Source organism: Mus caroli, chromosome 13, assembly GCF_900094665.2.
Source record: "Mus caroli chromosome 13, CAROLI_EIJ_v1.1, whole genome shotgun sequence".
Lineage (NCBI taxonomy): Eukaryota > Metazoa > Chordata > Mammalia > Rodentia > Muridae > Mus > Mus caroli.
This window is the reverse complement of record NC_034582.1, coordinates 42,455,265-42,471,690: the sequence shown is the minus strand read 5'-3', so window position 1 is coordinate 42,471,690 and position 16,426 is coordinate 42,455,265. Positions and strand designations below refer to the sequence as shown.

The 16,426-nt window shown below is 44.7% G+C and overlaps 1 protein-coding gene across 3 annotated transcripts in view; it reads right to left on the bottom strand.

Annotated features, from left to right (window-relative positions):
- The window catches only part of Rnf144b (ring finger protein 144B), a 129,391-nt gene that overhangs the window by 34,223 nt on the left and 78,742 nt on the right, over positions 1 to 16,426 (bottom strand). For all 3 annotated transcript variants that reach the window (XM_029468249.1, XM_021180309.2, XM_021180310.2), the window contains exon 2: positions 7,246 to 7,435. In XM_029468249.1, coding sequence (XP_029324109.1) covers positions 7,246 to 7,410 — 165 coding nt within the window. In that variant the 5' untranslated portion in view covers positions 7,411 to 7,435. The remainder of the gene's footprint in view (positions 1 to 7,245; positions 7,436 to 16,426) is intronic.

Sequence of the window (16,426 nt, the reverse complement as noted above, 5' to 3'; positions counted from 1 at the left end):
GTCAAGGTAAGAATGCCCATGTCCTGGGCTGGTGAGATGGCTCAGCGGGTAAGAGCACTGACAGCTCTTCTGAAGGTCCTGAGTTCAAATCCCAGCAGCCACATGGTGGCTCACAACCACCCGCAATGAGATCTAACACTCTCTTCTGGTGCGTCTGAAGTCAGCTACAGTTTACTAATGTATAACAATAAATAAATCTTTGGGCCAGAGCAAGCAGGGACTGAGCGAATGGAGTTGACTGGAGGGAGCAGAGGTCCTAAAAATTCAATTCCCAACAACCACATGAAGGCTCACAACCATCTGTATAGCTACAGTGTACTCATACACATTAAAGAAAAAAGAAGAAGAAGAAGAAGAAGAAGAAGAAGAAGAAGAAGAAGAAGAAGAAGAAGAAGAAGAAGAAGAAGAAGAAGAGGAAGAGGAAGAGGAAGAGGAAGAGGAAGAGGAAGAGGAAGGAGAAGAAGGAGAAGAAAGAAAAGAAAAAGAAGAACTTCTATGTTGAAGTATGTCCTTTGTGCTGACAACCAGGTTCCTTTATTCATGTCATGTAGTGTCTACACAGATCACCTGCTCCTACCTCTCAAAAGGAGGTGACTGGTGTCTCCATGTTCTTCTGCTAGAGAACCCTTCCTTTGTTATTCTAGTGCACTGGCTGGTGATGTTATCCTCTGGTTGACTCCATCCCTCGTTCAACCCACATGTCCTTAGCTCTGAGACGTGGCCGGCTCGTCCAAGCCACGTCTTGGGATTGTTATATTTGCCCTCTGCATTCCTTACGTTTCACAATACTGTGACAAAATAGGTGACTGAGATGACTCAAGGGAGGAGGGGTATGTTTAGGCTCACGAGTCTGCCAGTTTTTATGCATCCTAGGTAAAAGAGAGGCATGGTGGCAGGAGCAGCAGCTCAGTCTGTGACAGCTTGTGCACATAATGGCGGTCACGAAACAAGAGAACTAGGCTACAGTCAGGAAGTTAGGCAGAGCAAATTATTCTTAAGAAGGTGTACTTTCTGACTTGTCCATCTCTGTCTCACTCTTCCTCCTTCCCCTCCCTCTATTTGAGACACTGGGCACTGATCATTTTCTATCCTCTCACCGGGACTATCTCCCCTGCCCCCACACTACATGTGCCGGCACATAGACTTACATGTGCATGCATTTTGGAGTCCCATTATTATCTGACTTCTATACTTACCCAGCATTTTTACCATGCACTAAATCTCGGGCTGTTTGAAAAGTGGGTTTTCATGCAATTGTTCACCAGTATGTTCTAACCAAGTCAGAATTATTCCTCATACAGCAAATTCTTATTAGATGAAACCCAGGCAAGATTTGAGGCCATTCTCTTAAGTGACAAGCCACACAGGCATCCAGGAAGAGGACTTCTTTGTTGGGGTGGGGGAACCCAGGCAACCAAAGGTACCTTCCAATTCTAGGGTAGTACAGCTATGACAAAGTCATCGGACTCCTGGGACTGTGGTTTTCCGCCTTTCTCTTCCTCCCCTGACACATTATTTACTACTTGCCTTGAACACGTGAGTAGCAAGCACAGGGCCTGGATGAGATCACAAGGCCAGGAAGCCAGTGCCTTCTTGAGTCATCTCTAACCTATTTCTCATGCCATAGCTATTCACTCTTATCCCCCAGATGCCACCTGACCTAGCAGCCACCTCGGTTGTCAGGAGGAAAACAACATCAAAACCGTCATTTTAAGCCAGCGATTTAACCAGTAGATACAAAAGCCATCACATAATCATTAAAGCAGACATAAACAAAGAGCGCACTGATGTCACTTTACCCGGCACAGTTAAATTCATTTGGCTGATGGCTGACTACTCAAAAGCAAAGCTGGGGAAAAACATTCATCCAGCCTTGGGTATCTATTCGAGGTGAACTCATGTAGCCTAGACTCGGAACCAGGATGCATCTGTCCATCCATCCAGGATCAATCAAAAAATGTGGGAACCAGAACAGGAGGATGAATGATTACAAAGCTTTGGAGGTGATGTGGTCAGGAGAACAGAGAAGAGTTCCAGGATGCTGTGCTTCCTTGTTTCTTATACTTCCAGTGAGTTCTAGGTAAAATTTACTACAAATGGCCGGGTCTTTTCACCATTGAAAACCAAACCAAAAACCAAACGAACAAACAAACAAAGAAGCCAACGCCTCCAGACTGACAAATAATGATGGCTCCAGAAAAGTCCGCCAAAGATGTGGTCATTGCTTCACCTTTAGAGTTGCCCATCCAATGTTACGATCATTTTTAGAGTTACAGTAATCAGTGTGAATGCCATATGGTTTTTTTTTTTCCCGAATCTGTTCTAAACCTGGTGTTTGCTTTGTGAACATCTGTGTACTGTATATATTCTGTACAGTTACATGGGCTGAAATATTAAGCTTGTTTGATAGGATAAAAGTATGTATTGAGTACTTCTTTGGTAGCCTGATTGTGTTTTGTTTTGTTTTGTTTTGTTTTGTTTTGTTTTGTTTAAAAAAAAAAAGGTTTAAGCCATCCCTTAACTGAATATCTTATCTTAACTAAATAAAATATCTTACTGATGTTTTATTTTTGTTTTTGTGTTGTGACTCCTGATCTACTTTTGGGATTTAAGTTTAAAAGTGCAGCCAAAAGCCACAGTGTATGTGTGAGTGTGTGTGTGTGCGTATATGTGTGTCTATCTACCTATGGCAGATGGCTGATGAGGAAGACGGTCAAACTCACATCTCCCCAGCATTCCTTGCTCTGACACAGTTTAAAGTACAGAGTGGCTCTCTATATAGTGGAATGTGGGAAGGAACAACTGTGGTGCTAGCTTATCCTGGGTCTGGACATGAGCTAGCCCCTTCATTATGATTCCCTCTGATGCCTTCTACACTACCTGACAAAGGGCATTATGAACTCCTCTTGCTCAAAAGCAGAAGTCAGACAGCTTGAACTTGCCCCAGATCTTACACCACTGGATGGCAAAGCCTGCCTGGGTCTGGCTCTCCCATTGCTGTGCCTGGGCTCTCTGACACAGCTGTGCTGTACTACAGGGAAGAATGGGGGAGGGAAAGAGCATCACTTTCCTAATAAAGGCATCAGTTAGAACCCGGGACAGAAGAACCGAAGGTTCTCGGCTTCGTTTCCATTACCAACCGTGTATATGTGTGTGTGTGTGTGTCTGTGCGCGTGTGCATACACACACACACACACACACACCACAGGCAGTTCTTCCTGAATTATGTCTTCCAGACCATCTGGGGGCTTTTCTTAAAGGTCACCCATCAGGCCCTGAAGGAAAAAAGGGCTTGATTGAAGAAGTTGTATGTTTTCTCTCACTTTTTAAACACTGGAAAATCCATTTGGCTGCAAAAACTGAATAGTAAAAAAAAAAAAAAAATTCTGACCACCCCGAGCCAAAAAAGGGAAATGGAAAAGGNGGGGAGATGGTTGGACTCTGTTTTCTTTTCACTCAACGCGTCCCGTCTTTAATCTGGAAGGTAAATAGGCCATGCCCAACATACCAACTCTTTCCAGGTGAAATTATCTAGGTTATAAAAACAAGCGACAACTGTGCTCCCATTATTCTTCATTCATGGCTGGCAAGGTGTCCAAAGTAAACCAGAGGCCAGCCCTGCCCGCCAGAGAGCAAACCCATAATTTCCACCACTTTGAAAACTGACTCTTGGCATTTTCTTCCCTTGACTTAAAGTGTCCAGAATGATCGGAAAGAACAAGTTACAAGAGCTGTGAATGAGCCAGGTGTGATGGCTGATGCCTAGACTCTTAATCCTTGGGAGGCTGAGGCAGGAGGACTGTCAGGAGTTTGAGACCAGTCTGGGCTATATACGAGGCTAGCCAAGGCAATACAGCAAGGCTCTGCCTTTTTTTAAGAAAGAAAGAAAGAAAGAAAGAAAGAAAGAAAGAAAGAAAGAAAGAAAGAAAGAAAGAAAGAAAGAAAGAGAGAGAGAGAATGAAAGAGAGAAAGAAAGAAAGAAAAGAGCCAGAGAAGCTGTGGTGGTTTGAATGAAGCAGCCCCCATAGACTCTTAAGGAGAGGTGTTATGGAGGTGTGGCCTTGCTGGAGTAGGCGTGGCCTTGTTGGGTGGGCGGGGCCTTGCTGGAGGAAGTATGACCCTGGTGTGTACTTTGAGGTTTCAGAAGCTCAAGCCAGACCCAGTGTCTGTCTCTGTCTCTGTCTCTGTCTCTGTCTCTGTCTCTGTCTCTCTCTCTCTCTGTGTCTGTGTCTCTGTGTGTCTCTCTCTCTGTCTCTCTGTGTGTCTCTCTCTGTCTCTCTGTCTCTTTGTCTCTCTCTCTCTCTTCCTGTGCCTGCTGATTTGGATGTAGAACTCCCAGCTCCCTTTCCAGCACTATGCCTGCCTGTGTGCTGCCATGCTTTCCGCTATGCTGATGACAATGGCCTAAATCTCTGAACGGTAGGCCAGCCCCAATTAAATGCTTTCCTTTACATGAGTTACTATGGTCGTGGTGTCTCTTCACAGCAAATAGAAACCCTAACTAAGACATAAGGGAAGTATGGATTTCCATGTCTCCATTATTTTTATTGACAAATGGAAACAAAGAAAAGGGAAAAAGGAGAGAAACTTCTTGCATCCTGTCAATTATTAATTTATGACCTTCTTGAGATATTTAGCCTTCAGACCACAAGAAAAAAAGATGTAGCTTCTCTTGCTGTAATCCCGGCATATCTGCCCCTTTTCCACCCATGTGAGTAAGGACTGCATCCATGTCTGTATCCTCAGCTTCCCTTGCTTGATGCTACACCTTCCTTCCATATTAGAGCCAACGATGGGGTTCAACAGAAGAAACCATCCCCACAAGTAGACCATCCGATGGGACGGTTTACTGGCAGTGACATACCCTGCACTCCTTTCTCTGATGTCATTTAGAGCCAGATTTACCTATCTAAAGCAGGATCTGCAGAGACCCTGTTGTGGGCTAATCGATAGTCAGAGGCTGGAGAGGTGGCTCCGTGGTTATGAGCACTGGCTGCTCTTCCAGAGGATCCAGGCCCACGTGGCAGCTTGTAACTGCCTGTAACTCCAGGTCTGGGGAATCTGATCTCCTTGGGTACCATGTGCACGTGTGGTACACAGACGTACATGGAAGAAAAACACTCATACATATTAACTAAAAGAGAAAGGTTTAAAAATAAAAAAAAAATTAAAACTAAAAAGTGGCAAAGACAGGGAACAGAACTGAAGTCCTCTGCAGAAAGAGCAGCAGGTGCTTGTCACCACGGAGCCACCTCACTAGCGCCCAGATCCACTTTTCTACCATGCTTTGCAGAGAAATAAGAAATAAAGCTCTAACAGTAGAAAACATCGAGCAGTACTTCAGGCGAGTCTCACTCTAATTGCAAATTTGCAGGCGCTAATGCAATCACGCATGCCCAGCTTACTATTTTGGTCGATCCCAGGTAATGAGGTATCAGGAGGCCAGGGAAGGTTAATGCTTCTGGGTATAAAAAGCCCCAGAAGATGGAGGAGCACCAGAAACACCACGCCATTTGGCTCTGCTTTGGAGCCCTCTGTAACAGTAAGGGAGTATGAATCTAGATGACAGAATGATCGTTCAAACTCTTAACTCCCAAGTCACTGACAGAGAGATGGGAAACAGTTGTACTGTTTTTAATTAGAAACTAAAATCTACCGAAACAACAATGTGTCAACATTAGCTTCTTGTAAGGATGAAATGCAACCTTTGGCTGGATCCTCTTTTCCCAGCACTGACACACAAAGCTGGGAATTCTGCACTATGAACTGGCTCAGCAAAAACCGAAAAAAAAAAAAAAAAACCCTCATATCCTGCCCTTATATACCAGGCACCCTCAGAGAAAAACCTCCATCCTGGTTATCACTGAACACTGCTTCTGATCCATGTGTTCGGGGGGCGGGAGGGGGAGGGAGGATCAAAAACAAGTAAAACAGACAGAGAGGCCATAGCTACTGATAGTTCAAAATGCAAGCAAGACCAAAGGAAAATGGACACCCGGGGGTGGCAGTACAGCTTCCTCCTTTTCTGTAAAGCAACACATACTGGGAAGAAGACGGGGTAACATCAGTATGACTCCCAATCCTTCGAAAACTCAGGGTCTTGCCTAGATCCATACCCCTTCTCCCCTTTATCGGATTGTTTTCTTCTCAATTCTGGTACCCCAATTTTATATCACACTCTCGTTTATTGTGTTGTTCATTTTGTAGCTCTCTTTGATGGATTTTAGCAACTGGCTCTCAGCCTTTATGCTGCAACCCTTTAATACAGTTTCTCATGTTGTGGTGACTCCACTACCCAACAATACAAATTGTTTGTGCTACTACCTCAGGGCTGAAATCTTGCTCCTGTTACGAATCATAACGTAAACATTATCTGATATGCGACCCGGGGGCGGGGTCGTAACCCACGGGTTTATAAACTCCCAGAGCAAAGATCTTTTCTGAGTTTTGTTTCTATAACTGAAAATTCCTGGTACCTGAGAACAGTTCCCAGGACACAGGTGCTGCCTGACAGATACGTGCTAGATAAATAAATGGTACCGTTGTCTATCGTCTCCCAGTCCTACGGCATCCCACCCTTCTGTACTCCTGTCTTGATATACTAACCAAGCATCCTTTCAGGAAACCAGTAACAAAGGGACAGACATTATTAACAAACATCACTAAAAGAGGCAAGTTCATCCCTGAACATCCGTATCATTGCTGCTGTTTCCTAATGCAGAGGAGGACTTAGTCAGCACATTTTAGAATTAAAAGAAGAGAAGATATGAAAGAACATTCATTGCGTTATTTCCTGCTTTTTTTTCTTTTTTTTTCCCTCTTCTTCCCATCACTCAGAGCAGTAGGGGAACTTCTTAGAGATCCTGGTTAACCTGGGACAGGCTCAACGTTTTGTTTTCATCCTGAACGAGGATCTTCAGAAGAGAAAGGCTCTGCTCACTCAATAGTTACATCTCTCTGGATGTGGTGGGTCATCCAGAGCCCGGGGAGACTGAGCAAGAGGGTCTGAGGTCGACTCCAGCCTGGGCTATATGGCAACTTAAAAGCAAGCTGGAGCTACATGCGCACATAGGCATAGCTTGTCTCGAAAGTTTAAGGGTCAGGGTACAGCACTCCCCTAGCGTGCGTGACCCTGGTGCCATACACACTACAGAGAACTCGGTATGCCACAGGAAGGTATCCCCGACCTTTCGTGACTCTTCCCTTTATAACTTTCCCACCATACAAACACTGAAGAGAACTTACAGGTGTACAAAAGATACACTGGCACTCTTGGAGCATGGTCATCTTGTCCAGAGACTGTTCACACAGGCAGAGCTTGCAAGTGACGAGCGGGGCGGGAATCAGGTCTCCAGAGGGTGGGTTTTCCGCAGTCATGGTCAGACACTGGAGCCCATCGACGGAGTCCATTGCCTGTCTTCAGCCTTCTCTATCCCTACAGATAAAAAAGAAAAAAAAAAAAAAAAAAAAAAAAAAAAAAAAAAAAAAAAAAAAAACCAAAGTAAGGAATGTCATCACCACCAATACGGCTGATGGTAAACACGTGGATTTGGGGGTCTGGTTGAGCAAATCCTCACCCTCAGTGATTTCTAAAAGTACAGTTGAGTGTGTCTGAGAACTGTGGGATGGAGTACACCTGATCTTGGCAAGGTCTTCCCGGAGCCCTGAAATTTAAGCTGACCTCACCTCGTCGTCCTGATTCCTATCAGGTAAGCTAGCTGTAGGAGTGAAATGATCGCTAGACGGGGAGGAGAGGGGATGAGGAGCTGTTGGTCAATTCCAGGTGGACAGGATGAGCAAGCTTTGGAAAACAATAGTACCACACAGTGACTCCAGCTAATAATAATAGCAGCATTGTGCTCTTGGCAATTGTTGAGAGCAGATTTTAAATGATTCTCACTGGGAAGACAGACTAAGCATGAGAGGTGATGGTTAACAATCACGATTTCCTCGTTTTGAGTGTGCGAATGCTACTTTAAAAACGTCACATTGTGTGCTGTCAGATGGTGCCTCCTTGTAAAGCTGGCGGAGAAGATAGGAAATTAGCACTATAAACAAACATTCCATTTGGGTGGTTTGAATGAGGAATGTCCCCCATAGACTCATATACTGGGGCAGCTGGTCTCCAGTAGGAGGCGCTGTTTGAGGAGGTTAGCTTCACCCACTTCTAATTTACTCTGTTTCCTGGGGTGCCAAGGAAAGGTGGGTGGCCAGCTTACAGCTCTGGCTACCTGCAGCCATGCCACCATCACCACTATGGACTGTAACTCTCTGGAACCATCAGCCAAAATAAACTCGTTCTTCCTTAAGGTGCATCTGGTCACGGTAGTTTACCATAGTAACAGGAAGATAGCCAATAGAGTACATCACAACAATCACTACAGTCAATGCCACTCACTCAGAAAATACTTGAGCTCAGTACAGGGGAAAGTCAGGGCCAAGAAGTGGGAGTGGGTAGGGGAGTGGGGGGGGGGTATGGGGAACTTTTGGGATAGCATTGGAAATGTAAATGAAGAAAATACCTAATAAAAATTTTTTTTAATTTTTAAAAAAAGAAAATACTTGAGGATATCTCTCAAAAGAAAGTTCAAGAACTCCCAAATGGGATGGGCTGTAGCTCAGAGGGACAGCATGTTTTTGGGATGTGTACGGCCATGAGTTCATCCTAGAAATAAATGATTGTGTGGTCCAGCAATTCCACCCCTGAGTATGTGCTCCCAGAAGAACTGAAATCGGGGTCTTAAGGGGGTATTTCTATAACTTTGCATTATTAATATTTGATTCACAGCAGCATTATTCATGACTGCCAGAAGGGAAATCAAACTAAGCACACATCAATAGATGAATGAATGCAGTGTGCTGAGCGTAAGAAGAACCAATGCAGCCAAGGGACACAGTAAATACGGGGTATGTGAGGCTGCAACTAACCAGGCAGACTGTTTAAAAAAAGGAAAACAGTTTTACTTGCCAGAAGTACAAACTAAAACACGAATGAAAGGTATAGTAGAATAAATATAAGTCATTAACATGGTTTCTTATTATCATGAACCTGTTATTATTCACCATACATAATTGTATATGCTGTTTACATCTGGTAATGCTACAGGTTTGTTTATACCAGGGTTGCACAAATGTGGGTAATGTGTCAAGTTACAACATTATGACAGCTGTATATGTCACTGTGGGATGGGAAGTTTTCAATCACATCAATAACTTATAGGACCATCACCACAGACACAGTTCTTCATTGATGGGAATGTCAAGATGAGCATCATAATGACTTATAAATAGATACGAGAATATTGAAGCAAGAATGAAAGAAAAACTTGGAGGTGACAGAAAAGAGGAAAGCCCATGTGATCTCTGCTCACGTAACCAGAATGTGTCAGCACTTACTGACCTTAATAACCTGCCAAGTAGTAAGAGATGACTTGGTCAAAATAAGTTAAGGGGACACTAACCAACGATAAGTTCCCAGTAAGGAAGGCATGCTATTCCTGGGCAAAGGGCAATAAAATTCAAGGCTCGGTGTGCTCATCATACTAATGATTAAACAGCTATCACCCAAGGGCAAACTCAAATTAATGCACACATCAAGCTTGAGACTTTGAGATTTCAGACTCCCCTTTAGAGCCATGTAAGAGCTAAAAAAGTAGAAGATAGATAGATAGATAGATAGATAGATAGATAGATAGATAGAGTGATAGAGCGATGTCATCTCTTCCCAGACTGCGGCTAGATAATGATCACTTGGTCATCTTCCTAAGACTCCCCACTGTATCGCCCTCATAGCCCCACCAGTTTTCCCCTAACTGTGTCTTCTCATCTGAATGTAACCAGTAAGTGCTTCCTGAGGAGGGCAGCAGGAACTGTCACGACGCGGAACCACCTCAGACGCCAAATATCTATTACCCTTCAGAGCCAACTAGAGCTAGGCACGGTGGCACACCATTGTCATCCCAGAAGTCAGCAGGCAGGCACAAAGTCAGCCTGGCTTATATAGTGAGAACATGGGTCATAAACAAACAAATAAATAAATAACATGGGGAAGGAAGGAAGGAAGGAAGGAAGGAAGGAAGGAAGGAAGGAAGGAAGGAAGGAAGGACTGACTTAGGATGCTAGTTGGTGGATGCTACCATGAAGACACAATGGTGTTCTTCAAATCTGGCTACTGCTCACTTTCTTACAGCCTAGCCTGGTATTGCTTTCTGAAAGAAAACTTCATAGAGGGACAATTTAAAGATGTGTGTGTGTGTGTGTGTGTGTGTGTGTGTGAGTGTTGCCACAATGTACTCCTGAGGTCAGAGGGCAATATGAGTGTGTTGATCCTCTGCTTCCAAAATAAGTTTTGGAACCAACCTGTGTTCTAAGGCTGGTATTTGAAGTGCTGAGACATCTCACTGGCTATCTGGGACAAATTATTAATGTATGCCTGAGAATATAGACATAACTGGATACCTCTTTTGAGGTATCTTAGACATACTTATGGTTTGTTGGTTTGCTTGTTTGTCTGTTTCGGACAGGGTCTCTCTATGTAGCCTTGTCTCTCCTGAAACTCTATATAGACCAGGATGACCTCAAACTTCCAGAGATCCACCTGCCTCTGCCTCCCAAGTGCCAGGATTAAAGGTGTGCACCACTACACATGGCCTTTACTCATATTTTTAAGACAGAACTATTGGTTGTATTAAACAAGATCTACTGAAATCTAATCCTGTCTCTAGTTCTATCCATGATTTTATTCCTTCGTTTGTGAGTTACCTGCCTAGAAACAAAAGTTATAAAAGGATTCAAAAGTAAAACATATTTATATAAAAATATTTAAAGCATAAAACCCTTTGCATTGCAGAAACACATTTTTGAAAGAATACAGTCTTTCAAAAGGCATCCCTGTAACTCAGTGGAGCACGGGAGAGAAGTGACGTGCTTCATTCTTTCAGGAGGCGAACAATCCAAAGCAACGCTTCAGAAATTAACACTAATTTCCTAAAGTGAGAGATTCTAAACATTTTCAAGTGATAGCATTTAATAAAACCAAAAATGCCACACTACCGCTGTGTAAGAGAGAGTAGAGAAGTTAGTGCTTGTTCTTGGGGTGGGATGCAGGGCCGGTCCCTCTTTGATCTCTCCCAATCCTTATCACAGAAGCCTAAGGTTGCCCTAGAAACAGACTGAAAACCAATCTTGCCTTTTGTCTTTGGGAAAAACTAACAATGAGTGTTATAGATGACAAAAAGATAAGACAGATAAATGGCTGGAATCAATAGATGATAGATAGATAGATAGATAGATAGATAGATAGATAGATAGATAGATAGATAGATGAATAGATCTCAAACAAGAATTTCTTCTACCATGAGTTTATTGGAAATGAGTTTTTAAAACATTAAGCAGGGAAACCCTGTACCCTCTGATGGGGTCTTCACACTAGAGAGACTGTGAATACCTATGGAGCTTGCTAGTGTGTCCCGACCTTTATCTAAAGATTCACATTCACTCCCCCCAAAAACCACTGGCAGGACCTCATCCTCCCACCCTGACTACCTAGCAAGTCACATGACACCGGGAGGGAGGACCCGCAAGAGAACTGAGGACATTCTGTCTGGGCTCCTTCTTTGTCAGCTTGACACAAGCTAGATTCATTTGAGAAGATGAACCTCAGTTTAGAAAATGTCCCCATCAGATTGGCCTGTGGGAAGTCTTGTAGGACATCTTCTTGATTGATGATTGATGTGTGAGGTCCCGGCTCACTGTGAGTGGTGCCATCCCTGGGCTGGTGGTCCTGGGTTCTATAAGAAAGCAGGCCAGTGAGCAGCACCCCTCCCTGGCCTCTGCAGCAGCTCCTGCCTCCAGGTGTCTGCCCTCTTTGAATTCCTGTCCTGATTTCCCTCAGTGACAGCGTGACCTGGGGGTTACACTGTGAAATAAACCTGTTCCTCTCCAGGTTGATTTTGGCCGCGGGGGTTTATCAATTGATACCCTAAGACACTCTCCCTCTCACGAGCCATTCCTTTGTAGGCCACAGCAATTCACCCCCTTTTACTTTCAGACTTCCAGAAAGACCTTCCTTCCAGAGAGAAGCCAGCTCCCTGAGACCGGCCTGCTGACTTGTGCGGCTTATTCTTTCTCATACCCCACACTCCCAATCTAAGATAAGGGAGCAACTTGGTTTATCCACCCTACCACTTGAAAGGTAACAATTATCATTACTTTTACAGTTATTCCTAATGTAACTGTGCCTCTCATTGGGTGTCCAGGATCCCTCGGGGAAGAATTTTGGCAGCAAGTCCAAGGGCATGTTGGAAAGGAGAGAAATCTGGCAGCTGCCTTCGGGTTTCGACTTTCAAAGGCTTGTGGCAGGTTTCACTTGTTTACATATACCTAGCTCTAAGGCCAGATCTGCGAGGAAGGAAAGCCACTTTCTACCGTTCTGTTTTGTATAGAATTACCAGGAACAGAGAACCTTCTCTCTGCCCCAAGTGCCTCTTGCACCTTGAAGCGTTGTTACGAGAAGCAAGTGCTGCCTGGTAGGAAAGGACAGGGGAGTTGCTTCCCTGTGTGTTTTCATTAGGCTTGCCAAGGAACGGAATCTTGAGAAGCTGGGCTGGAAGCACGGGATGCATGAGGAATTTTCATATTCTGCTGGAGGCCTGAAAAAGCAATCTGCTCCCGAAACGCCAAGGGCGGTGAGGGCCAACAGTCACAAGTATTTTTAAATTAGGTAGCTTGTTTGACTGTCTAGATTCAAGGCAGTTACCGTGTGTGTGTGTGTGTGTGTGTGTGTGTGTGTGTGTGTGTGTGTGTAAGTATGTGTTGTACGTGTGTATGTGTGCGTGTATAAGTATGTGGCAGAGTATGTGTATATGCACGTGTGTGAGTGTGTATTGTGTGTATATGAGTATTTGTGTATGCATGTGTATGTGCATGTGTGTGAGTATATGTGTATGTATGTGTGTGTGCACCAGTATGTGTACCCAAGATAATCTAATTGGAAGTAAAAGCATTTGTTTAGGATACAAAGAGAGTTATCTGAGAATTTCTCTACATTGTCTTAGCGCCTTGCAAAAACATTTAGAGAAATGGCCAGAGCACAATTACAGAGACTGAGCAAAGGAGAGCCTCTGCCGAGTGAGCCAGCTGGATACTGCCGAGGAACCAAACCATCAGTATAAGTCCAGCTCGACTGTGCTGAGGTCTTAGTCCCCAGCCACCCTGCAGTGGCCGAGGACCAAACACAAGAGGAGTCACATAAATGCTTTCAAAATGTCGATGAGGCCTTGAAAGACACCGAGCTATCCTATGAAGGGGCTGGATGCATAGCTACAGGAGGGAGCTTCCAAGGGAAGGCTTTGGGAAGGACAGGCCTTGGGGTGGTACAGCTCCAATGCCAGTTTGTGTAATGGAGAGAGTCTCGGGCTGTCTACTCTAGAGTCAGTAGAATGGAGAACAGTAATCCCAAGTTCCCACCGTATTGGCTAAGCACAACAGTGAAAATCCGCGGGGTTTTCCCTTGGCTCTAGTTCAGAACGCCCTCCCTTCAGACGCCACAGCTCAGAGATGCTCATGTCCCTTAGACAAAAGGGCACAGTAGTGCTCATAACCAATCCTCCTGAAGGTCTTAAATAATATCCAACACTATCAAAGGCCATGTGAATCGTCATTATATTGTATTGTTTAGGAAATGATGACAAGAAAGTTCTGCATAAGCTTAGTGCACATAGAGCTACTTTCTGAGGGTTGTTTTGTTGTTGTTGTTGTTGTTGTCGTCGTCGTTATTTATTTACATTTATTTCTCAAGAGAAGGAGACGCATGAGCGTGCCACAGGGCCCAGCGCACAGTCCAGGGCTTAGCAGGCAACTTTGCAGATGCTCGTTTTCTCCTTCCACCATGTAGGTCCCACAGATCAAACTCGGGGTTGCCAGGCATCGCCTCAGCAGGAGGCTTTATCAGCTGGGCCATTTTGCTGGCCCTTTCTGAATACCTTTTAAAAATTGTTTTATCTTCTCATTATTATTATTAGTGTGCATGTCATGTGCAGGGGGAGGGGGTGCCAAGAGGAGTCAGAAGGAGCCATCAGGTCCCCTGGTGCTCAAGTTACAGGTGCGCTGCTTGACACAGACCCTGGGACCCAACCTCTAGTCCTCTGCAAGAGCAATGGTTGCTCCTAACTCTTGAGCCCCACTTTCTGAATGCCTTTGATCCCCGGGCAGACCCACAGACTTGGAACCTGAAGATACAGGAATTGACTGTACTGGCTTGACCTTTGCACCACAGGCCAGTGGAGGAGTTTATTTTAGCTACTGGCTCGTGTTTTTAACAGGACCTATCAGTAACCTCAATGGTGCTGGTTAAAAGGCTAGTCAATGGCTGCCAGTAGGTGGTCACTGAAGCTGTACTCAAAACCGGGGTCTAGAGGAAGACAGGTTGAGTTCGCTGGGGGCATAGCTAGAGTGACAGTGAGGGCAGGAGGTGCTGACAGAGGCGAGGCTCCTGGCAGCCCTCCACACTAGCCAGTACACTTCTCTTTCCTACTTGGCTCTCTGACCAGTGTTCTGATCATTCAGGGACAAGATGAACCAGTGCATATCAGTCACATCACCACCAACGGTCCTGCATGCCCCGTGACTGTAAGAACAAATGGATCATGGACAGACTCACTCCTGTTTAGAGAAACACAACTTCTGAGGCATACATAATTCATATCTATGCAACTGCCTCTCAGGGAATAGCGCTCAAGGCCAGGGAGTGCAAACAAGGTGTCCCTCTTAATGGACTTGGTCGTTATTGATAATGGAGATTAGGGGATCTTTCCTGGGTATCAGCAAGTCTAATAAATATTTAGGTCTTAGATGTGCTGTGCTGGCCGTTAAGACCCATCCCCCAGCCTTGAGGGAGTAGTGCTAAGATATACAGCTTGGGAAGGACTTCTCCCCTCTCCAGAATCTCATGGTTTCGTCCAGAGAAATCGAGAGATAAAGACCAGACACCTAGGTCTACAATTCTTTGGTCTTAAAATCTTCATAATCACAGTTTTGAGGAGAGAGGACCACACAGCCTTGTAGCTTGCAGACCTCCATCTTCTGGGAACGGAACCAATGTCTTTTTTTTTTTTTTTTTAAGATTTATTATATGTAAGTACACTGTAGTTGTCTTCAGACACACCAGAAGAGGGCGTCAGATCTCGTTACGGATGGTTGTGAGCCATCATGTGGTTGCTGGGATTTGAACTCCAGACCTTTGGAAGAGCAGTGGGTACTCTTACCCACTGAGCCATCTCACCAGCCCGAACGGAACCAATGTGTGAACTCGGTCGTGCACTGCTTTACAACTGGGGAGAGCGGGTCACTGTGTGAGCATCTAGTGCATGACACAAACCTAGAGGCTGTGGGTGGGCCACTCAGCCTGGCCTTTGGCTGTCAAAAGAGACATGTTAATAAAGAGAAACCTGCTACCTGTGAAACCTGTGCCCGGCAAGGGTTGATAATTCGCAAAAGACACTTTTTAAATACACAGAAGTAAAAGAACAGTAAAAATACGTAGCACACATCAGTAGAGTTGTTGTGTATCGTCATTATTGCATGTTGTATGTAACTGTGTGGTCTGTCCTGCCGGGCAATGGGCATTCCAGTGGCTTTGTCTACACCGGAACTGTCCACATCACATACTGAATTTATTGTGGTCCTCACTAGGCAAAAGGAATGTGCTCGCTTTGTTTTTGATCGATCGGACCACCATCGAGTGCACAGCAAGTAGGCGATGGATGGAAATGTCATTATCCCATGTATAACTCTATCACTGCCATCTTTTTGGTGGGTAGAAAGGAGGGAAGAGCATGAGGAAGGAGAAATGGGAGCATGTCTCAGGAGGGAACAGTGTCCCATGTAGCCCAGGATGGCCCTGAACTCCACCATTCTCACCGCTACCTCCTGAGGGCGAGGACTATAGCAAGCACCACCATGCCTGGTCTTATAAGGTGCTGGGACTGAGCCTAGGATTCACGAATACTAGTCAAGCACTTTGCCAGTAGAGCTAAGTCCCCAGTCCCAGGAGGGGTGTCTTAGCTTCAGCAAGGACTGTTTCCTAAAGAGCATGTTTACTCTTTCAAATTCACGAGTGAATACAGTCCAGGAAACTATTTTAACAAGGCCCAACTTTAAAGTGTTTTCTATACAATGGAAGAGATATATGAACGTGACCATGTATACATCATGAGATGCTAACTCTGGGATGTCTAGTTTTATCCTTTCAAAATGCTGTTCCCTTTTCTTAAACACACACACACACACACACACACACACACACACACACACTCTTCTTGTCTTTGTTCCATGTTTTCTTTATACTGCAGGGTTAGGTTCAAAAAGTAGAAACCCATTCCAGCTTTCCTAACAATACAAACTTATCAAAGAAGGTAGGCGTGGGCAT